Genomic DNA, 25,244 nt, shown 5'->3' on the forward strand with positions numbered 1-25,244 from the left:
GATGAAACTAAAGGATTAAAAATGAGGACATTCACAATCTAAAATAAGTGAGTTTGCGTGAATATAAAATTTTTGAACTGCTTGACCCACTAAAAACAGTGGGTCTATCCGGAGGTTTTATTACGGATACAGACAGATAGAGTTAGAAAACATTACCAGAAAAATTACTATATAGTGAATAATAAATTGTAACAAGTGTACTGTATCCTTTTTGAATAAAAAAAATGACGCACACTGTTTTTTTGATAAAATGTTATTATTAATGGAGTACTTAGGGTAGAGTATATGGCTAACAATTATACTAGCTAGCAAAGACGCATATAGTAGAAACTATAAATTAGTGTTAGTTAAAAAATATCACTAATTAATTCTGATCATAAACTTACTTAAGTAATCAGGTAAAAATTAAAAATATCAGAGAAGGATAACAGCTTATTCTAATAATTTTTTATACTACAGGCATTGTCAAAATATGATGACTGTGAAATAAGTTTTAAGTGCTCCTAGATGATAACTGAGGAATATTACTTTTAATATGAATTTTTTGACGATTTTGCAAAAACTATTAAGAAAAAGAGTTACTTTTAAAAGTTAGTTATTTTGATCTAACTTATAATCGTTTAGAATGGAGAGAATTAGTAAGGACTTTTGTGTCATGCAGTTATGAATTTAAGAATATAGTGCAGTATGTGTTACATGTTATTTTTTAACCTAATATGGCTAATATGGCCCTAGTTGTTTGAAAAAAAACTGTTTGAATTTATCTGTCTATGATTTACATTTGTTTTATTTATTTATTTAAAACTTTACACCTTTTAGATAGGATTCTGAGAAGCTCATGAACCGTCCTTTTTAAAATTCATTCAATTAGGTAGCATTATTTTACTTATCAAAAAAAGAAAACAGGTTGATACTGAATTGGCAGTAGTCCCGCAGTTACTCCAAGCTGCCCTTGGCCAATTTAGTGGTATTCGGCTAAAAGAACCCTAGTTTATTCCCCTAGCTATGAACTATTAAAATTGTAAAAGATATCTACTTTGAAAAACACCCCTAGTCCATTACAGTTCAGAGTGTAAGGATACCAAAGGTGGTCTGAAGTTGCTGTGAACTAACCTAACCTACTGGAGTTTGAGTAGAAGGTTGCAGTTCACAGTGTATGGCCACTAAAGATGGACTGTATTAGCACAGTTGCTCAGACATGGAGTGTTGCTTATTGGGTCACGAAAAATATTCCGTATAAAATATATAACGCAAATTTGGGTAAAGACAATGGAATTCAAAAAATCATCAAAGCCAAACTGGAGAACTAAGATACAAGCGATACTCACAAATAATTTTAGCACAATTCTACATATCAGGTTGTCATATCTACATGTTTTACTTTCCAGATGAGATAGCGACAGCATGTTATATAGCTCAGTTAATATGGCAATGTATCTTAAAAGTTGGCCTTATGTTTAAAAACCTGATATAACGATTGATGCCATTATATCAATACAATTGTTTAGTAAATTTGTAAAAGTATTTGATTGAAATCCGACACTTTCTATGCTTAAAATGCACTTAAAGAATAAATTTAGACATATTTTTGGTATTTATACAGTAAAGGATATGTCAAACCAATTTAAAATTTAAAAAAGAAAACAATTATTTGTTAAAATAATAACAATTTTATTAAACATTCTTTTAATTAACATAATAAACGTATTATAAATTGTTACGTTCGTTTACACACTAACATGATAAAATAATTAATAAATTATAAAATTGGCGGCAATAATAAAGGGAAAGAATAGAAAAAAGACGATTCTACTTGTACAGTAATATCGGAAAGATTTTTTTAAACTTTAAAACTTTTTCGTTTCACTATAATTTAATTCGTTTTGATTGTACTTTTTCATTACATAATACAAATATCCAAACAGGGATAATTTCGTTTCAGGTTTTCTTTTTATAAAGAAGCGACATATCTTCTAAGCTCCTCTTGGGTGTCGAATATCATAACGTGGAAGGGCGATCCCGGTACTAGTTCTCCCGCCCATTTGACTTCAACTCGATAATCACCAGGTTCGGTTGGGTCATACTAAAACAAGAAACAGAGATAAATAATCAAAATATTACAAATTCTTACAAATTAAAAATTCTAAACGAAACTGATGACTAAAGTCTAGGCTTTGCATTAAGCTATTGATAGGTGTAAATATTAGGTAATAGGAGTAAGAAGAAATTTATTATTTCTGCACGACATCGACAACACACTTTTCCGATTTAAGCGAAATAGTACCTGCCGACTTGGTGGCGCAGTGGTAAAAGTGCGCAGGCGATGGAACAGTCCTCCTACTGTTGCGATAGCCGCGGGTTCGAATCCTGCTGGGGCATGGTCGTAAATTTATGTTTGTGATTGTTTAATATTTGTGAATGTTCTAGACAAGAGTGTAAAATCCGACAAAGAAAATGATCCCAGTCACGCCAGTAACCAGGCTGGGTAAGACCGGATGTCTTCTGGGATGATTTGAAGTTGATCACTCGCCAGTCGGTAGGCTTTAATGCTGAGGACCGTGGTTCGGAGCCCACGTTAAACTGTAGGTCCAGTTTAGATAAACCCATAATTGGTAAAAGGAGACTTTAAAATATATATATATATATATAAAAAATAAATATGTACCATTTTAGTTTTCTTGTCACCTGTCTATTCTTGTTAAGGATCATCTATTAATTATGTGATGTGTTTTTGAGAATCTTTCTGTCCCCCATCTTCCTGATGGTTTAGTGAGATTCTAGACTCACCACCTTCCACTCAAACCACTAATACTTTTGCAAAATTTTGATTTTTAGTGTAAATTAGTTGGATTCATTTCAAAAAACCATTTGATTTATTATATTTTATTTAAAACAACACACAAATATGATGAATATCATGAAATCATAAACTTTTAACAGCTTCCTTTTGAAGGTTAGTACTAACTAGCGCCATATGTGTTAGGCCCGGGACTTTTCAGTCCATGTGGTAGTATTAGAAGACTTAAGAATCCGTAGATCGCAGTTTAGAATGGCTCTGATAAACTAAACCAATAATTAAATAAAAATTAATTACTTAAATGGAAATTACTAAAAGTAATAAAAGAATATTTATTATATATATACCAAACCAAAATGTATCCACACTAAACCATCATTGGAGGGCTACTGTGCTATTTGGCACTAAATATTATTGTGTCAGTTTTGGCAAAAAATACTTTAACCCGTAACCCAAGTTGTTTTCGGAAAGAAAATTAAGTGAGTTTCAGGTCAACCTCTCCACCGCCAGAATGTCTCACCTAAGTAACGCCCTCACCTCGTAAAAGCGTAAATAAACCATCTTCTCCATAGAAGCTCTGTTTTCTGGAACAATCTATTTTCTCAAGCATCTTATCAGATAAATTTTTAACTAGTAAAATAGTTCGCTATGGACAAGGGCAGGTAGTGATCACTAAGTGCCACGTATGGTCTATAAGACGGATGCAATCAAGCTCCTAGAGCTGCAGGTTAATCCCTGTCGATATGTGTGACCTGGTTATATAGATGGAACACAATTTCGATCCTAGTGGTGGAAGATAGTCACTTCTTTCAAAATACAAGTTCCATTTGCGCTCATCACGCTTCAAACATGACCGTTTTCACTTGAAGTTGTCGTTAATGATCTACTTGTCATCATCACTGACTATCCGCTTCAGAAATGGATCAATTTTGTGGTAATTTATTAGAGATTCACAGATGAGAATTCGGGAATTTTGGTTTAACTCACTCACTCACTCGTTGTTCCTGGATAGAATCTTATTCGCATTTCGGCCATGTGATTTGAATTTTCTTATAATTCTTATAAAAAATATAGCGTGCTTTCTTTTTGGTGTTGTTCATATTTGAGGTGAGTTTAAACAAAACTGAAACAAAACCGTTTCTAAAACTTTCAAATAAGTTTTTTTTAGAACAATACGTTAGATTTCCTAATGTTCTTGTTAACTTTACTAGACTAAATATTTTCAAAGTAAGTTGAGTGCCACAAAGAAGTAAAAACACACCTTAGGATTGGTAGCCACACGTGGAATTGGTAATAAAACGCAAAACAAGCGATTTTACACCTCTCTCGTCTAACCAACCAATCATATCAAACCGAAATCGATAGAAATTGTAAGTACATTATAGGACATTTTAGATTAGCTTTTCGAAATTAGTCGACATCACAATTATTAATGAAATATTATGAGTTCTTTTTTTGATATTTTGAAGAACATTCTATGACCTATTTCATACTAAACCTATATGGATATGTATAAAAATGTGGTTAATATACAACCTTTTGTTTTACATAATTAAAAATTCTTAATAGTCGTCACTTAAACCTCGTACTTATTATAGGAGAAATTAGTAAAATATAGAAACTTCAAGGATATACGTACTATATCTGTTTACATTTTGTGTTCAAATATATATCAATAATTAAATTTATAGTTTATCCAAAGAAGTTTTGAACATACCTCATCAAGAGGTTTAATTTATTGCCTGTCGCAATTTGAAAATTCTTTTTATAATCAGAATATTTTTCTTCTTATTTTATTCTAGAAGAAAATGTTCTCTGATAAGTTAAAAAGTGTAAACGAATTAGTCTGTCAAATTCGTTCGATTCTCAAGCATATGCAAAATTCTTCAAAACAATAGTGGTAAACTGGCAAAGGCTGTTTTAGTGCTTTTCTTGTTTTGATACATTCCAAATCACTGCTTATTATTACTCTGATTGAAAATTCCGAAGCCAGAGAGAACACATTGCGTCTCTGATCATTTACTTTAAACAGGAACGAGATAATGGAGGCCCTTTTTGTCAGTAAAATTTGTTAGAGACGTAAACATTTTTACTGTTAAATATTAACTTCTCTATTTCTCTAGGTCTAGTGGAACTTCCGGATATTGTTTTTAAAAGAATTCAATTTTTAAAACCGTATAATATAATGAAGGAGGATGTATTATTTAAATATATGTATTTAGATGAGACGTGGATATTTCAGAATGAGACCAATATACCGAATGGTCACCAATAGCAAGATGAAAGTAGAAATAGTATTATGTCTACAAAAGTTGACGGAGAATATAAACGTTGGTATAACAATTAATTAAGTTTTATTAGTCATAAAATTTATTAATAAATCATTGCATATATATTGTACTTTATGCTGGAAACAGGAGTGGTTAATAACACCTTCGGTTTGGATGAACACGATCAGACACATTGAAGAAGAAATTGACAAATGATGGAATTGTGAACAAATGTTGGATAGATTGGAAATTAACAGCTTAGTTATATACTTTAATTAAACTTTCTGAATATGATATGATTCAATGCTGCCAATTTCTAAGACAGGGTGATGAGAGCGGAAACAACTAAAGGTATAAATAATATATCATAACTGTAGTAAAAGATGTATGTCCACAGATATGTATGTAATTGTTCAGAATATACATGAGCATTTGGTTAAAACGTGTCAGGAGAGAAAGAATAGTAACTAATTTGCAGATATGGCCAATGCATTAAGGAGAATGCAGTGATTAAATCTATATTTATTAAGAAATATGTATACAGGTATTAACAGAACATACTAAGGAGAAAAACACTGATATCAGAATATCTTTACAAGGAAGCACTGTACCGAAGGACACAAGAAATATGCGTAAAAGGTAAATAGGTTAAGATCTCTAATGAAAGTAAAATATATTACTTGGATACACAATTGTTAACTAGGTGAATTGGGCCTCCAGGGGATACAACTATATAAAAAAGGCCCCTAGAAGCCTAACTCATAGGTGGCATGGAAAAGAATTCAATGTAAATATAATCAAACTCAACCCTAACCTACAAACTACTATAACTATATACTTAATTGTAATTTTAAGTCCTTCGATAATATAATGCATTAGATCTACCCTAATGTTAAAATAAATTATAATTAATAACAGTATTTTTATTTAATTATTTTATTTAGATTAGGATTTTGTTGTAAGTCAAAGCCAAACTGAACTAAAACTTATGTTGATACGGCAACATACTTCAACACAACTTCTTTGGATAGACTACACATATACATACCTTGCATAAAATTGTTCTATCCTTTTGACTTTCTCTTTGCATTTCTACCCTGAAAGCACCTTTCGGACCTCTAACTCTAACAGTTAATTGACCAGCTCCAGCGCCTCGTGTGTCACAAATGAATCTGGATTGGAACGTTGCCAGAACCCCATGCTCGATTCCAGGCCCGTAAACTCTTACCTAAAATTAAAAAATCAGCAATTTAACCAATGGCACTCTCTCATTTCGTCGAGATAACGGACCTTGCTGGCATCAGGTGCACCGGCCACCTTCAGTATAAACGGCGAACCTTGTACATGTTGCCCGGCATATTTTATGGTTAGCTGATGTCGCCCAGGTTCCTGTGGTTTGACGTTAAGAGTAAAAGTGGCATCACCGTGATCGTATAGCTCGCAGTAAGCTACTTTCCTTGGCCCTGCGCAATGAGCTGTTAACTCGCCAGGTCCTGCTCGCCTGGTATCAATCCAAGAACGTATTTCCTTGCCTACTACACCTTGGCGAAGACCTTCGCCAGAACATAATACCTAAAATTATAAAATATAATTATTCTATATGCCATGTTGATAAAACAATCAAATTATATAATAATTCATCCGCAGCTGTTATTGTTTAATATAAATTGCAAATAAAATTACTAACCTTGGAAGCATCAGCTCCACCCTTTGCTTCTACCATCAAAGGGCAGCCTTTAACAGGCCGTCCTGCCCATAAAACGGATAATAAATAGTTCCCTGGCGTTGTTATCGTATATGACGCTCTCCATATCTTCTCACCAGCCAGACTGATCATCACCGGAACTGGAATATTAGAATCGGCGGCATGTAGTGTAACTTCAGGATTACCTAAAAACAATTAATTGTAATAAACAGCCAGTACATATTGGACGGTTAAATATTACCAGAACTTGCTTTAGATCCATCAATAGTAAAAACAGCAGCTTCACAACACTTAGCTTCAGCTAAGCCTCTACCTGTTAAGACCACTTGGTCTCCAAGAGAGACAACGCATTCTGGCGCTTCAGGCAGTGGGATGTTAGCAAATTTAATTTCAAATTCGTGTTCACCAGAGTTAAGACCCTCGCCTGAAAATTATGTATTTTAAAATGATTTCTTTTAAAAGTGTCATATAACTTATCAAGACCAATACTTTTTTTACATTTTTTAAAAATAAAATTGCATTCATTTCCGCCCTTTTCAGCGCAGATTAACAACGTCTGTTCATGACAATATGGCGGATGCATTATTAATTTACAACCAGTGAAAGCAGTTTTAACATTCTGATTACACCACCCAACGAAAAACAAGACTCGTCAGATCTTATTAAGTATGGTTAAAGAAAATTGAATATGATAAAGAATATTTTTTATCAGTTATAGTTTTTTTGATATAATAAATGAAAGTTGTTCAACACATATAAATAGGATATTTTTATGGCTTATTGCCTTTTGATTGTATTTTAATGAATACATTAACTAAATGTTTTCTTAAGAGCTTAAAAGTACCATATTTACAATAAAAATGCAGTTTTTAATCCTTAAAAGGAACGAGGAGCCTGTCCCTGCTCTCTTACCTAAACAGCTCGCAACTCTTATGTTTCAGATAGAGCTTTTAGAGTTAAGCATGAAGACACCTAAAAAGATAAATCAACGCATCCCTGGCAGAATAAATAATATAAAAGTATTATATACTAATACACCAACATATTTGGGAATAAAATTAGATATGAAGCTATGCTAGAAAGCTTATGTGAATAAAAAAAAATGTATATTGAATTCAGAAAAATGTATTAACTATTTGCAAGATATTCTACTCTGCCAATGTACGATAAAGTACTACTGCACAACAGTTCAAGCTAAAACAAGAAAGTATAGCACATGAATTGTAAGCATATCTAATGTAAGATAAAACTATGTTACTCATTGAACAATTATTTGTTCAGATTGAAATTTTAGTAATATCATTGAGATACTTTTTGATAAAAATATGTTTAAAGTCAAGTCAACATAAATAAAATTCACTGTACTTACCCGACAGATCAAATCTAATCCTCGAACCCATTTTCTCAGGATTAACTTTTCTTCCTGCAACTTTACATTCGAGAGTACCTGGGCCACCGTTGGAGACGTCGAAAGCCAACTTAGCCGGCAATTTAAGTCTTCCCGAATCATCCAGATACTGGCTCCAACCTCCAATCAAACGCACCGCCTCTGGATCCACAACATTCGGTCTAAACGGTGAACCTGGCAACTGTAAATGATTCTTGATTAATATTTTAATCGCAAACAAATTTAACGACTGTATTCTTACATCGTTAGGACCAATTCCAATGATGATGTCATAAGTACCAACCCATTTGGGTATATAAGAAACAACATATTCTCCGGCTTTGGGATTCTGGATGTGGACTTCGATGTTACCCTCCGCAGCTTCGACCTGAACTCGGGGCTGGATAACGCTGCTGACGGTGAAGGTTGATCTCTCGCCGACTATAGCGCTCTCTAGTCCTTTACCAACTGCTCTGGGCGGTGGCGTGGGACCTACTGGGCCTACCCCAAGTGCTAAAGGTGATCCTTTTACGGGCACTCCACCTAAAATAATTTAATACAAAATTACACTGCTGACTATCCTTGTAACTAAAATGTATGTATAATATTGGGGGAAAATATTTCGGTTTATCCTAATAGATAGTTTTAAGGTCACATAGCCCTATTACTACTTATTCAATGAAGCAATAGTGCATTTGAAAGCTAAGAGTGCATAGTGACATATTTGATACTGTATTGAAAAAAGTCGCGTAATAATGATATGGTTATGTATGTGTGTATACAAATAAATTCGCTTTAAGAAAATGGGAAAAAAGAAATTACTATTTCTCCGTCCCATTTTAATCAATAATGTTATTAAAATAATTAATTACCGTATGATACTGCTACTTGGAAGAGACCAGCAGAATTAGGAACAAAACTGATTTGTATCAAATTCTCCCCTAGACTGGTTTCTTGTACGGCCAAAGTTTGTCCAATCGGATTGGTAGCTTGAATTTCCAAATCAGCAACACCTGCATTCTTGGTTAACACTACACAGATAAGTAACAAATCATTATTAAATTAGGTTAAATATATTATTGTTTTTTATATTGAATATAAAATCACACATACAATAACACCTGTATGTGCAAAATCGAAAAATGAATAATTTTAATAAAATATCGTAGGAAACATATTAATTCAAGTTTAGCTTAAGAAAATATTGCCAAAGTAACTTTATCCTTTGGTGAGGTATTGAAGAAATATAAAGTAATTGTAAAGTATTAAGCAACTATAAAGACGTTGTTTTGCCAGTTATAAAAAATAATATACAATGTGATTATAACAGAAAATAATATAAATAATTCATATAATAATATTTTAAAAAAATTATTTAGAAAACTAAAATTAATCTGTATTGATTAAAAAAAAACATTTTATTAATGCATGAACTGCAAAATAAAAGTGTAATAAAAAATCAGTTCAAATTTCACTTTTAATTTATAAATAATTTCTATATAAATGAGATGTCTAATAGATCTATCAAAGCTGTGTAATTATATCTAAAATATTCGATTATTATAAAATGACGTGAGTTTGAAGTTCACAGGATTCAAACATATTCGTAGAGTGATATTTTCAGGTCTCTTAGACTTTGGATCTCTTTTAGGCATTGGATCGCCAATCGTTCGAAAATTATTCAAATTAGCTTAGGCTCTTTTGCTCAGCTTTGAACTGTTGTGAAAATGGGAAAACGAACTAGCAGGCGAAGACACTACCAATACTCACAAATAATTTTGTTACAAATATAAGCCACCTAAAGCGAGCCTCGACCACGTAGAGCATTCTGATCGTTTTCTTAAGAGAAAGATATCACATCGTGCGTCTGGTATATTGTAGGTAATTTAATCGCACGCAATTATTCATATTATAAACAAATGAGAACATTGTTGAAAAGTATCGGATGATCCAACAAGTTATCGCCTCTTATTTTTGAAATAAAATGGTTTAAATGTGCTATTCTATCACTAATCCAAACCTATACCAATGAACATCAACATTTTTTCAGATTATTCCCTGAAGAACATTTTTGAAACACTTCCAAAGAACACAAAAATGGTATTTGTTCAGTATCTCGTCGCGTAATTGTTTCATAAACTCAATATGATCTATGTTGGTTATATGTTTATGCTTACCATTGAAAATAATTTTTTCTCCAACATTGCCCTGTGATGTGGGTATATCAACGATTCTAACGGCATCTGGATCGCATGATTGACACGTGAATGGACTACCGTTGACAGGTTTAGCTTGATGGAGTACTTCCACCTTATGGGCACCAATATCACGTGCAGTAAACTCCGCCTGTAGCTTTCCGGTTTTGGTTTGATAACATCTGACAGGCACTGCCGATCCCGTTGGTCCACTGACGACAACGTCAAACTCTCGCGCTGATCTACCCAACGTATCAATATGGAAAGAGGTGACTTTACCAATTTTAGCTTGATAAAGACCTAAAACAAGAATTATCAAGTGATATTTGAAAGAATCCCGTTCATCTTTAACATACCTAAACCACCAGCCCATGGCTCCTGTCCTGGACTCTTCACCGGGACTTCTAAGACACCAAATTTAGGTACGTTATTGTAGTAAAGAGTAACGCGATGTGGTGCTGCTATAATAGGATGGAATACCACCTCCCACATGTTAGCATTGATGGGGCTCTGTCTTACGCTGTGAGCGACATCCCTATTCGCCACTCGAACCAAAGCAGTAAGTTTTCCTGGGCCCACCTTGTTCATGTTGATGCCGATGACGGCGGGTCGATGGCAAACGCCTTCTGGTACATTAACTACGTCGATTTTGGTCGTATCAAATACATGCATAGTTCTAGTAGACGAAAGCCTGAAATAAATTCGTAAAATAATAGAAATGATTTAGAGAAAAAGATATAAGAAGTAATAATTTCGATATGGACAAAATAACCTAGCCAGGCAAGAGATTTCGACGAAGTGAAAATATTACTTAATAAAAATCAATGACAAACGCCTTATTATAGGTTAATTTACTGAATGTTGATAAGACAACTTCCAACTTAAAATGCAGTTGCTAGAGTTTCAAAGGATGGACATATATATTATAGGAGTAAGATATTATAGAAATGAAATAAAATAAAGCTGAAAGATATTGAAAAATTCGATGCGCTGTATCAATACACTGGATAAAAAATAAATGCCCTATCAAAATATTCTGTACGTTACGGATTTCAGAATATGTATAGAGAATAGAGAATTTTGCCTGTTGTTGAGAGAAATTGTTCCGATAGATACACGGCTAAGGCAAAAAGATAGAAATACCAGAAAATAGTGATATTTTCGAATAATACTTCTTAATACAAATAGTTCATAAAAATTTTAATAATGAAATCCGTCAAAAATAATTTAATTAAGAGTCTCTAAATTATCATTTACTCTAATAATTTTTTTATTTTATTGAGAAAACGCATTTATTGAGAAATATTTATTGACATGACTGACTGACTAAAAAGAACTATGTTGGTTTGGCAGCGATCTATCATCATCGATGAATTTTCGCACTTCTTCACTATTTAGAAAACGTATACCAGTGAAGCAGTACTGTAGCAGCAGTACAATCTGAAGAGGTTGTAATAAGAAAGCGTTATGCCTGGTGATTATACAGCAGTGCAGTAGAACTTTTCATTCGAGTTGCAACAGTTTATCCTTAACAATCGTTGCAACGTATGACCGAGCGTTATCATGCAAAAAATAACTTTGCGTCCATTTTATGACAATATATCGTTCAAATTCATATCGGTAGACATCAGCAGTATGAACAGGAATATTCTGCTTCAGTTTCGAGGTGGATGTCTCTCTGGAATAGTAAGCCCTCCATTTTTCCACTTGCAATTGTTGTAACAGATCCATTTTTCGTGGCCAATTATAATATGCCACATAAAACTCTCACTTTTTGACTGAAAACAATGAAACTGTCACCTTGAAACGGTTTAAAATTATATTTTCAGTCTGTACATGTAGTGACCATTTTTGCTATTCTTATATAATTTCGATTGTTTGAAATTGAAATGCCTGGGATTCTCTGAACGCTCTATAAAACTCTTGCAACTCATTGTTCTCCGACTTTTTTTATACTGAGACACGACATCAAAAGCACCATTTTTACATCGTTGAAACCGAAAATGACAATTGGTATAAGATGGTGCAGCATCACCAACAGTTTCTAAAGGTGTTTGATGCTGAAGTAGATTTCTTCAAATCAAACAAAATAAATGAATATCGCAAACGCATTTTTGAGCATTTCATTTATTAGCGTTTCTACATATTATCATATAAACTTAATAACACAATAATACTAAATGGAAAAATATTATTTTATCTAGCGATATGTCAAAACCATGGAATTTAACAGTTGTTTATATACTGCACGCTGAACAAAATATATGTAAGCACCTAATATATGAAGTTAAAGAAGCAGATTAGTACTTACTCATGGCTCTTGTAAGTATGTACCCGATAGGTACCAGTCTGAGTTAAAATAAACTGAGCTTTATAATCCTTCACGACATATTTTACATTGTGATTATTGGGATCTTTGATCTCCAATTTGTGATTCTCAGTTGGAAGATCCATATAGCATGTTGAACCAATTTGAAAGTATTGAGTGGCTTCAACCTAAAAAGTACATCATATATTCTCAAATTACATAACTGATCTTAACTTTACATGAATAAAATTTATAAGAAGTATAAATCTACTGTTCTCGGTATTAAAGTTAAAATAATATAAAATGCTTCATTGTACTATAGATAATTTGTTATTTAATAAGCTTAACAAAAAATAATATATGAGAAACGTACCACTGAACAATGAAATGGACTTCCAACAACAGCAATATCGTTAAATGTGATGTTAACAAAGTGATCTTCCGCTGTAAGAGGAACAAAAGTAACGTCGTACAATCCTCTGGCACAGGCAACTACTTCTGCCTTGATGGTAGTATGTTGGGTGGATACGACAAGTTCTAAGGTGCCTTCCCCTGCTTGAGCCGCGTCAACACTAAACGTGACAGGTTTTCCAACTTCGGCAGGTCCAATATCTCGAAGACTCATTTCACTCATCGCCTTTGCTATGTCGTTCTTTTTTCCAGGAAGACCAGTAACAAGGACTTTATTTACGTCATATACGTTGCAACTAAATGGAGATCCGATAACATGTTGGTCGTTTATAAGGATGGCAACTGAATGACGACCCACCATTTCTGGCACGAAATGGGCAGTGTATACGTCCGCTATTGAAGATAGTTTAACAGGGAGTATTTTCCCTGTTGGTGCTGTTACGATCACTTGAGGTTCTCCACCTAGAATATATAACATAATTTAAATAAAAGAAATTATATATTGCACTGTAAAAGTTTAACGGGTTTATATTAGAATATCATACTAAAAACATACTTAGAAACCGTATTAGAGCACCTTTTTTTTTCTTGAATAGTTTGTTTTGAGGTATACTCATAATATACTAACAAAAAGAAAAAAAAGGCTATTTCCATATTACTTAATTATAGAATAGTCTTAAAATACTGAAAATAAAGGATATATCGCAAAGTGTATTAAGTTATTGCCGGTTGTTGTACCTGTTACTCCTTCTATCTTTATTTCAGCTGGAGCATCTACAGAAGCCAATTCAATACCAGATCCAGAAACGGGTACCCTAGGTTGTATATTACCAGGACTAACTTTACAGTTAAAAGGTGATCCTGGTACCGGTTGACCGTTAAATCTAAAAATTCACAATCAACCTCATACTATATAGTGATAGAATATCAATACCTAACGCTGAGGGTGTGGGTGGCAGCTTCAATGGGCTTAAAATTGACCTTGAACCTGGCGTTGCCTTCGCTCTGTACAAAATTCGGAACGTTTCGACCTCCAACCGCAACGATGATCTCCAGGTTCCCCGCGCCGGCTTGTGAAGCGTTAATGCTGAAGGATACGGGTTTGCCGACAACGCCATCGGTAATGTCCGTAACAGTTACTCGACTGGCATCGTAGGCCTTGACTAGGAACGGGCTACCTTCGATATGCCCACTAGAAAGTCTCACTTCAACGCTGTGATCGCCGACATCTAATGGCGTGAAAGATATCTCAAATTTGCCGGTGGTACCAGTTTGAGGGTTAACCTAAAATAGATTTATTATTGGATACATTATATCATCATAACAATATTATTTCATACATTCAAATTTATATGAGTGTTATAATGAAATTATTTTTGGGTCATTTATCAGCAGTGTACTAGGCCTGTATACTGGTCCAGGACCCGGCAATGTAACGCTAGGTCCTGCACCACTTGCACCCACTGATACTATTAATGGACATCCAAAGACCTAACAATATGGGATTTCAGAGAATTTTATTAACAAAAGTAATATTAGCCGGCTTGGTGGCGCAGTGGTAAAGGCAATAAGACGGTCCTCCTACTGTTGCGATAACCGCGGGTTCGAATCCTGCTGGGGCATGGTTGCAAATTTATGTTTGTGATTGTTTAAAATTTGTGATTGTCCTAGGCAAGACATTAAAATCTGACAAGAAAAATTGTTGGTCACTCGCCAGTCGGTGGGCTTAATGCTGAGGACCGAGGTTCGGAGCCCATGTTAAACTGTAGATCCAGTCCAGATAAACTCATAGTTGGTAAAAGGAGACTTTAAAATATTTTTAAACTGATGTTAATTTTTTAACATTAAAAACTAGATTGGTTAGGTATCGAGCAATGGAAAGAAATATCTTCCACTTTCTTTTAAGAAACAACTTAGGGCTTTTGAGAAGATAATCACTCTTCCACATATTTGGATAACTATAAGAAAGTATATGTTTAACCTATTAATTTAATTGTCAAACATATAAATGATTTATACCTCTGTGGCTACACATTTGAAATACACGATGATATAAGTACTTATTATATCTTAGATTATAATAGATTTATTATTGGATACATTATATCATCATTATAATATTGATTCATACATTCCAATTTATATATGTGTTATAATGAAATTATACATATAAATTTCAAACACCGATCGATAATTTTTTAACGATTTTTTTTCTTGTTCTAAAATGACCAGCTAGAACCAAATGGTCTTTTGCTGATGTCGCTTTAGGTTCGGGATAGTGGAGTGTTTTGCGAGCGACAGAGATCCTGGTTTACGACTGGGATTGTCGTAGTTGGTTAACTACTGGAGATTTGTGGATGGGTAGGGATTTAATCAAAATGTCATCGTGTTCTAAGGCGCTTAGAGAGAACCTCACACTGACTTCCTGATAAACTATGGGGCACTGAGTAACGGGAGAACTTTTTTGGATTGGATCTCACCTGTGCTCCGTAGTGGCAGACCAGACGGACTAGTATTTTAAATAGAGTCGCTTTCTGGGGGATTGGAAATTTACTTTTTCTGAAGATGAGTGGGAAGGGTAGACTGTACATGCTATTACCTTTGCAGATAGCGTGCTGGATTTGGGCTGATTATTAAAACCTACGGTCGAACTGGAGATAGAGGTATGATACCTCCTGGAGCCAGAGGATAGGAACTTTATCATTTAGGAGGCGGTAGGCGAGGAACTCCTTCTTGCGGTGGAACAGAATAGCTTGAGTTCTGATCGGGTTTATCTGCATCAGAATTTGTACCACGCAATTATCTGGTTCAGTTGGACTTGAGCCTGTCACGAATAACGTCGGGATTGTAGCCGGTTATGAAGAAAGCCGTGATATTTTATCTGCATAAAATGCTGTCTACAAACATTCGTAGAGTGGTAAATCAGCCATGTACAGGGTAGGGGATGGTGTAGTACCTTGCGGAACTCCTGCGGAGATTTGTTTTCGAGAGGAAACTGCGGCACCGATCCTCACTTGAATTAGATTAGGTTATTCGGTAGACCAAGCTGTTTAGCTTTGAATATTAAACCGTCATGCCAAACTTGGTCGAAAGCTTTGGAAAGATCTACAAAAATGGCTCTAGTTTTTCGACCTTTTCTTAATGCCGGGTAAAACGATTTTTTGGACAAAAGAAAAACTAAACGAATTTCCAGAAGATATAGTAGCCGCAGAAGCGGAAGGGGAGATCCAGATGATGTGAGGAATGTATAAAAGAATCTAAACCAAACTTTCTCAATATTTGGCGAATTACTTTAAAAATTTTGTGATTTAGCGTTGTCGTGATAGAATACATTTGCTATTTAGCTTATATAAGGCTTATGATAACTTTGATCGTCATAACATTTTTCTTTAATCGTAAGCATTCGTTTCAGAAACGACGAAAACTTCACAAATGGAAAGTAGGTCTATTAGTTTTTTACTATTAATTCATGTTGAGTGAAGTATTGAGCTTCTTTTAGTATCAGGATCTGACGACAGTGATGGTAACTTCATTTACTCCAAATAACTTTCGAAGAACCTGCGCTGCATTTTTGCCATTTTGAAAATAAGAAAACAAAATATGACGAACATTACTTTCTGATATCTCTATTTTCACGACTCACTAAGTTTTGAAAAATAAACGAATGAATGGTGATACGTATATATATTGTCTTTATTTGTGTATGATGTATGATGATTATATGTTATACAAAAAGTAGTTACACAAAATGTTTGTGTAAAATACATTAATAATATATCAAAGACACCACACTGTGTAAAATACATTCAAAAAATAATCCATTGAATCTAATTTTTAAAAAGTCTAATTTTAAAAATAAGGTAGATTGGATCAATACATCTTCTTAGATAGTGTTTCTCAACAAAATAAATTAAGTGATCGCATGTTTTTCATAATTTTCTACAACACTCTGTCACCTTTCCCATCAACATGGGGATACTGAATCATATATATTATGTTGTTTTCTCTGATCCATCTATTTTCAAACTTATTCAGCATTCCGAAACTGTTTACCAGCTAAACCATGGTACATCATGCTAAAAGTCAAAAGACGCTATGTCCAGAGATAACGCTAGTTCTGCGATCTACAACAGTTTCCAACCCAACTTTTGCAGTGAGTGTTGTCGTGCAAAAGAATTATGTTGCGTCTGTTACTTGCTATTACTGACGTTTTTCGCAACAATACGTCACTCAGTTTGATAAATTAGCGTTAGCAAACATCTGCGGTAACATTTTGATTCGGTTGTGGCTACTAAAATCCATCACACATCTTGTAATCATAAGTACAGCAAGATTTTGGTCATGACCATTCCGCCTCGGGATACATATCGGCATAGTTATTTTTTCCTCCCATGAAATCTTGCAATTCACTGTCTTCGAACTTTTTTGATTCTCCAGACTGTTCTTTGTCATTGGAGTAAAATCCAAAATCGACATTCGGGGTATGACGAAGCAGTATCACCCAAATTTCATCAGATTTTTAGTTTAATTCATCAAGTTTTTAAAGGTATTTGAAGAGCCTTAGCAGCAGATTACTTCAAATCAAATAAACAAATCACAAAACAAAATTAATGTTCAAACATACAAATTTGGACGATCCATAATTATCATCCCTACACATAACAAAAATAACTTTTATATAGAGAAATATCAAAAGCAACAAATTTAACGGTTATAGTATGTTACATTATTTTATTGCTGTTTATATTTGAACTTCGCATTTTCACAAATAAATATCGCTGATCAAAATATATGCAGGACACTAATATCTAAACAATAATGCAGGCTCAGAACAATTCATTATAGTGAGCAAGAATTTTATTTAACCAAGCTGTCTATAACACATTGTCATAACATATTCGCACATTCATACTTGCAATTAGAGCTCAAGAAAATGTTCAACAATAGTTGCTAATAATTCTAACCTGTGCATACCTGTGTCGGTAAAGATCGTCGAGCTGGTCCCAACACTTCCACTATGGGCGGGTTTGGACTCTCCACCAGGAAACTGCATAATCTACCAACGGAAACTTTGTCCAGGGCATCTGGTGATAGTATTCGGGCTGCTGGTACCACATTGCACTTGAACGGACTACCTGGGACGTCCTGCCCGTTAAATCTTAGATCGACAGAGTGAACCGACGGCTCCCTTGGTGTGAACGATATGGCATAGGTATGAGGACCTTGAGCTTGAGCTGACGTCGGTACTAAGCCTCCATTTACGGTCACCTCCAAATTACCAGGTCCTGCTTGGCTGGTTTCAACTAAAACGTAACAGCAGCGTTAGGGGAGTCAATAATATATCATCAAACATACCCAAAAAAGTAACGGGTTTCCCAACAACACCAGTGGCTGCTTCTTTGACTTTGATTGCTTGTACATCGTACACTTTCGCGGCATAAGGGCTGCCTGCTGTAGGCACACCGCAAACTGACACGTTTATCCGGTGCTCTCCTACAACCCTGGGAACGAATTCGGCTTGAAACTGTCCGTTACCGAGAGGCTGCACTTGTGTAGGCACAGATTGTCCTCCAGGGCCTGGGGTCGAATGACAATCGATCGTTGTTATTGAATCAGAGTTTAAGGATAGGGAACATTGCGTAGGAAAACAATCGGGAAAGAGAAAGCAAGAATATGTTGACAAATTTACCATTTCACCTGGTTAACATTGAATATTATCAAATTTACATGCCCATTACATATATATATTTATACATATATATATATATATATATATATATATATATATATATATATATATATATATATATATATATGCTATATATATATATATATATATATATATATATATATATATGCTATTAGTTATTATATACATTTAAGCCACACCATAATTTATCTAAAGTAAGTTTTTCAAATACTTGCGATCACGTTATGAAATCTCGCCTGTTCAAGGTGATAATATCAAGAAAGTAACCCAATATGAAACAAAGAAGAAAATGAAAGCAAAGCTTATATGATTCTGACAAGTAAAGCAAGAGAAATGTCCATGTCTTTTTTTGGTAATTATAAACGCGCAAAAAACTATTTTATTCTCAAGTAACTTTAAGTTAGCAAAAAATTCATACTATATTTTATTAACAATATTAATTGTATTAAATATTATTATTAATATAAATTTTTAAAGTATTTTTAATTGAATCTAGTTAATTTTTCTATTGACTTTTCTTTTTCTTAATGGTTTATTGTTTTAATGTTGTTCTTTCTCTAGAAAAAAGAAAAAAGGTGAGGAAAGGTGTTTGTTTTTTTTAAGAAAGAAAGAAGAAAAGGAATATAGAAGGAAATGGAATGATTCAGTATACATAGCGGTGACCTGTAAATGAGAAAAGAAGTGCAAAATAGTATAGAAAAAATAAAAGATAGAAAAACAACATCGGGGATAATATCAGGCATAGTTTTATTGTTTTTGTTTTGTACAAAAAACTTACATATAGATAAATTCTTACAGCTAATAGTAACAGAAACAAAGTACAAACTTAAGCAATGTTAGTAACATATACAACAAGCCGTATCAGAAAATGCAGACAATATAAGCAAATATATTTTACTAAAACAAAAAGCAAATATATTGTCGGGAACACCATGCACAAAATCATTCTGTATAAGTCTGAATACACATTCATATTTAATGAAAAAGTGGATGTTACATTATGCAAAAATACGTAAACTTTATTTATATATTGCTACATATTTTGCAAATGAAACATATTAGTTAATGAAACGTTCATTAATACTTATTTGCGAAATCTCGTTTAATGTTCTTAATATATTCTTATACATACATAATTGTAGAACTTTCCATTCTAATATTATTTTATAAAACATCTCGTCTAAAATTGATACAAAATATACTAAGCTGGCACCACTAATAAAAGATTAATGCTTCAGAATTCACAACAAATCTGTGTTTATAGTTTTTTATAGCAAAACTAAATTTCATTGGCTAGTTTACTGTAGGTGTAGATTAAGCGATTACATAAGAAAGCATCTAAAAGCTCATCTTCATAACTTTGTTTATCCCCAGACGAGTGTAGGGGAAAATATAATAACACTTGATGATGTTTATTGACGTCGAAAGAAATTGTTTGAAAAATATTTTAATAAACACTTAAACACAAGCTTCACAATTATTATAAAATACTTTAAAGGATAGAAGAACTAGAATAGGAAAACACTGAAATCAAAGCTGAGAAAAGGAAAGGAGAACTGACCGAAATCTACAATCGTCGATTGAATATCTTCAAAAACCAATAATTTACTGTTATATAAGCATACTGAGTGTAATATGGTGATACTTGTACTGAGTATTCCAAAAAGGGAAGAATTTAGCAGCTTAAAAGAATACGGAAGAAATTAAATTTACAAAATTACTGCTGGAAAAAGTGTAAAGAATACAATAAAACTGTACGGATGAGAACTAAGTTCAAAGCATTATGAGAGATAATAATATTATATCTTAAATAAGAAGCAGGAAGCAATAACTCTAATACTTAATATAAAAAAATCTAGGAATATAAATAGGAAGGAATATAATTTTCAAGCTACACAAGCTATGTTTTTGTTGAGTAATTTTTAAGATTTACAATAGTAGGCAATCCATCAGTTCTCAATACTTTAGTGTTTTCTTAATTAGTTATCAGGTTATATATCTCCGTAATTTGATCTATACAGTGAACAAATCTCGAAGTCCGAATATCTATATCAGAGATTCATCATCATCACAAACATTATATCGGTCAAGAAATGTATAGCACCATATACTGGACGCCATATCTATAGGCTTTTATAAATCAATATAACAAATTTGATTGATTTTCAAATTAGCACTCCTTGTAGTTGTATTTGAACTTTTCAGATGTTTTATTAAATAACTAATAATATTTTTGGGTAAAAGAGATTTCAATGATCAATCAAGTGACCAACCGATAACTTAAACTAAAATGTAGATACTTTTATACAAGAAATGATTAACTATTCACTATCTATAAACTAATAAAGGGTAGTTCGTGTTTATTCAAACTCATACAGAACTATTCACATATATAATCTACCACCAACTGTCAACCAAAACCCCTAAAAGACCATAACTGGCAAAACTAAAATAAAACAATCGTCTCACCCTCAACATTGACTTCGATGTCTTCTAAGCGGCCGGGGTGATTTATCAGCAGTGTACTAGGCCTGTGTACTGGTCCAGGACCCGGCAACGTAACGCTAGGTCCTGCACCACTTGCACCCACTGATACTATTAATGGACATCCAACGACCTATTAATATGGGATTTTAGAGAATTTTATTAACAAAATTAATATTTCACGTTAAATTCCATAGTATTATAATTTATGGAAATTTAACAAAAAATATTAGTCTTTAATTATTTACTTATATCAAGTCAGTTCATATAATTATTGTCATTTTGTTCATACTGAAGATATTATTCATCTATTTCATATCTTGTCACTTTTATAGCCCAAAGATTAGCAAGATAAAACTAATTTTACTTTTTATATTTACATAACGCATATTAATAATATTAAACTATAAAAGTAGCTTTACAAATTACATTATAAAACTATATAGAATGTGAAATTATATGTTTAAATGAACAGAGTAATATAAAATAAAATAAAATTCCTTTAAAATGAAATTTCTTAGAAGCAACAGAAATTAAACCATAACAGATTCCAATTTTTCGATGGAAACAATTCAAGTGGATATAATAGTGGACAGTATTTATTGATTTTACATAACGAGCAGGATTTTTTTGATGTATGTAATATGGAAGCTAAATTGATGAATACTAAACTCAACTGATGTTAATATTTTAACTTTAAAAACTAGATTGACTAGATCAGTGATCGAGCAATGGAAAGAAATATCTTCCACTTTCTTTTAAGAAACGACTTACGGCTCTTGAGCAGATAATCACTCTTCCGCATGTTTGGATAATTATAAGAAAGTATATGTTTAACCCATTAATTTAATTGTACTGTAAACATATAAATATTTTATACCTCTGTGGTTACACACTTGAATCATTGAATATTATATCTTAGATTATATACTAATTCTAATTAAACCTATGATGGGGTACAAAGATTTGAATTGTAAATTACGATGATAAATATAGAACAATAGAACAAATAGAGAACTGGACAGGAGATCGAAAGATTCATGATTAATCACTGGAGGCTTAGAAATGTATAACAATGACTAGATGTTAAGTATATAAAATTATCATATAACATAAATAAATAATAAATCACCGCCAACGAACACACCCAATTCTGTTTTAAGAAAGGTTTACAAACACTGCTAGAGTACTGCTTTGAAAAATACGACTATGAAAAAGTCTTTTACTCAACGAAGTGTAATAAATTAATTGAACGACTATGGAAAACCATACCGATCAGAAAAGTATTAAACAAGGCTGCCCATTATTTACTATTCTATTTAATATCTACTTGAAGCTAACTTCTGGCTGGAAATGATGTTGGCATGCGAGATACTATATCAATAACTTATGATCTACAAAGCATACTTAACGATATTGAAACAAAAATATATATCAAACTAAACGAGAGATCAGAACAAATGCAGAATTTTAAGTATATCGGAATAATATATTATATGTACATATTGGAGTAATAATAAACAAAAAACTGAACCACGAACTGCAATTCGAAAATAGTATCATGAAGGTTAGAAAGGCATTTGTGAAATGAAAACCGTTATCTGGTAAAAGCTTAAACAAAAAATCATATTAAAGTGCTATATTTGTCCAATACTGTTCTATGCTGTAGAAACTTGAAGATGAATGATAACTAAAAAACTGTCAAGCCTTTAAATCCGAGTAACATGCACACCGGTCAAAAACTACTAAAAACAATCACTAAAAGAAAATGTAGATACCTCGGTAATGTAGCAAAAGAAAAAATAAGAAATGCTATTTTCTGCTGAAAGAATTAACATGGATAATAAAAATCAAGAATTGAAGATAATAGAATACAGCAATCTACAATTATTATCAAGTATCATCTATAATGACTGAGTAACTGAATATAATTCAATGATATTTAATATCATGATAACTATATACTAAGTAACTAAGTTCCACAACTAGATCTATTTCAGTTTTAAAATGACTTGATGAACTTTCTTGATATTTATTTAAAAATAGTTATAAAATATTAACTAACCGGTCTTTTGTTAAACGCAACATTAACTATATGATCGCAAGATTCCGCCGGTACAAAACTAACGGCAAATCTAGCGTTACCCTGTGGATGAACCTGTGTGGGTATGTTCAATCCACGCGCGGATATCGTTATCTCCAAGTTGCCTTCGCCAGCTTCGCTGGCATCCACCGAAAACGTAACAGGTCTACCCACGGAACCTCTAGCGACAGCGCCAACAGTAACCTATAATAGGATTTTTGCGTTAATTCACCTGGTGACCTTTCAAAGGAATAACCTTTCATAAAATTGCAACACGATTACCTAATAACATGTTATGCATTTCCTTTCGTTTTCCTTCTATTATTGGTACTTTCTCAATATTTTTATTTAAATTAGACACGCATTTATAACTTGTCTGAGAATTTCAGGGTCATATAAAGGGGGAAATCATAACAGAACACTTAATAGAAATCAGTAAAAACTATTTCATTAACAATGCCTATGTATATGTTTCTTTAATTCAACGATGAATGAGTGAAATAATGAATTTAGATTGGAAAGAAAACTAGATCTATCTTACAGGAAATAATGAAATACACTTTCTACGCCCAATTAAATATTTTCTTTAGAAGATAAATGTAGTATCTACTAACGCTAGCGTTTTACTAACAGATTAATATTTCATATTAGCATAGTGGTAAATTTAAAGAATATAACCGACTCAAAACTATATATATATATATATATATATATATATATATATATATATATATATACCTTTTAAATAATCGATTTCAAGTTAGAAATTAAACCGTCTGGAAATTGCATATTGAAGAGTCTAAACCATTAAAGTATAATAATCTTTAATCATTATTCATTATGCTACAAATAACATCTGAACTATTATCAAGAATAAAATCAACCTGACAAAATTATGTCTCTTCAAGTTCACCACCAAAAAATATGATTTTGTATCACTTATAATCAATCCATAAATAATTCAGTATGCCACAATCATATAAACATCTGACAAAAGATGCGAAAATAGAATTAAAATTACATACGAACGGCAATCAATCGAATCTCAATATTAGAAAAACAAAGAGTTAGAATCAAAAAGGAAATCTAACTTCAAAATTATTGTGCAAAGTGTTGCAGAACCACGGTACTGGGAAACTATCTTAATATAATCTAATAAATCTCTTAAATAACAATGGCAATAGAATTAAGAAGGAACAAAGAAGCTTTTAGACATATAATAAAAGAAGTTAAGAAACACTAAAAATATTAAATTGATTAATAAATACCATAGTAAGTAAGAAAAATACCATAGTAGGTAAGAGTCGCATTTTTAAAAACTTAATTTTTATTAACTGACTAATTACTATTTTTTCAAATACTAATTGTTCTATACCTGCTTAAAATCTTTACTTAACATTTTACTTTCTTTTTTAACTTAGACTATGTCGGTTTTTAACAATTATTATATTTTAAATTTTCTTTTATATTACCAATATTTTCATATTATCATGTAAATATATTCTATTATTTCCAAATTTGTCAGCTTAATTGATAATGCGAAGTTCCTGCAACCGTTAACTGCAACAAGTGTTAAATTTCATTGTTTTGGAATTTCGCTACATAAAATTAGTGATTTTGATGTAAATGACAAATGACAGTAAATGTCAAAGAATGGTCTGGAGAGCTATAACGTTCGACGACAATTAATTACAAAACTAAAACCCTTAAAAAAGCTCTTTAAAATATCCAGTAATAGCGAGTGGATTTTTTTTGTTCTGGCCTAAAACCAGGCGGTGGAATACATGAAGCATACCTGGTCGCGGAGACTTGCCCTCGATTAACAAGTTGGACCGGGTTATGTAGGACTGCCTCTGGGCTTACCAATATACTAAACCGAAACCGCCTCACAGTT

General features: G+C 32.7%; 1 protein-coding gene across 4 annotated transcripts in view; it reads right to left on the minus strand.

Moving 5' to 3' along the window:
- Positions 1 to 1,650: 1,650 nt before the first annotated feature.
- Positions 1,651 to 25,244, minus strand: part of jbug (filamin-type immunoglobulin domains fbug) — a 112,553-nt gene continuing 88,959 nt past the window's right edge. For all 4 annotated transcript variants that reach the window (XM_076414311.1, XM_076414312.1, XM_076414313.1 and 1 more), the window contains 18 exons: positions 23,333 to 23,554; positions 21,253 to 21,400; positions 18,429 to 18,650; positions 18,048 to 18,376; positions 14,008 to 14,357; positions 13,812 to 13,957; positions 13,036 to 13,535; positions 12,666 to 12,850; positions 10,711 to 11,045; positions 10,337 to 10,654; positions 9,032 to 9,190; positions 8,422 to 8,702; positions 8,142 to 8,361; positions 7,014 to 7,196; positions 6,755 to 6,957; positions 6,358 to 6,639; positions 6,116 to 6,295; positions 1,651 to 2,083 (listed from right to left, as the gene is read on the minus strand). In XM_076414311.1, coding sequence (XP_076270426.1) covers positions 1,952 to 2,083; positions 6,116 to 6,295; positions 6,358 to 6,639; positions 6,755 to 6,957; positions 7,014 to 7,196; positions 8,142 to 8,361; positions 8,422 to 8,702; positions 9,032 to 9,190; positions 10,337 to 10,654; positions 10,711 to 11,045; positions 12,666 to 12,850; positions 13,036 to 13,535; positions 13,812 to 13,957; positions 14,008 to 14,357; positions 18,048 to 18,376; positions 18,429 to 18,650; positions 21,253 to 21,400; positions 23,333 to 23,554 — 4,395 coding nt within the window. In that variant the 3' untranslated portion in view covers positions 1,651 to 1,951. The remainder of the gene's footprint in view (positions 2,084 to 6,115; positions 6,296 to 6,357; positions 6,640 to 6,754; positions 6,958 to 7,013; positions 7,197 to 8,141; positions 8,362 to 8,421; positions 8,703 to 9,031; positions 9,191 to 10,336; positions 10,655 to 10,710; positions 11,046 to 12,665; positions 12,851 to 13,035; positions 13,536 to 13,811; positions 13,958 to 14,007; positions 14,358 to 18,047; positions 18,377 to 18,428; positions 18,651 to 21,252; positions 21,401 to 23,332; positions 23,555 to 25,244) is intronic.

This window comes from Rhynchophorus ferrugineus, unplaced genomic scaffold, assembly GCF_030347505.1.
Source record: "Rhynchophorus ferrugineus isolate W39M unplaced genomic scaffold, kcgeb_rfMv2 rfM9, whole genome shotgun sequence".
Classification (NCBI taxonomy): domain Eukaryota; kingdom Metazoa; phylum Arthropoda; class Insecta; order Coleoptera; family Curculionidae; genus Rhynchophorus; species Rhynchophorus ferrugineus.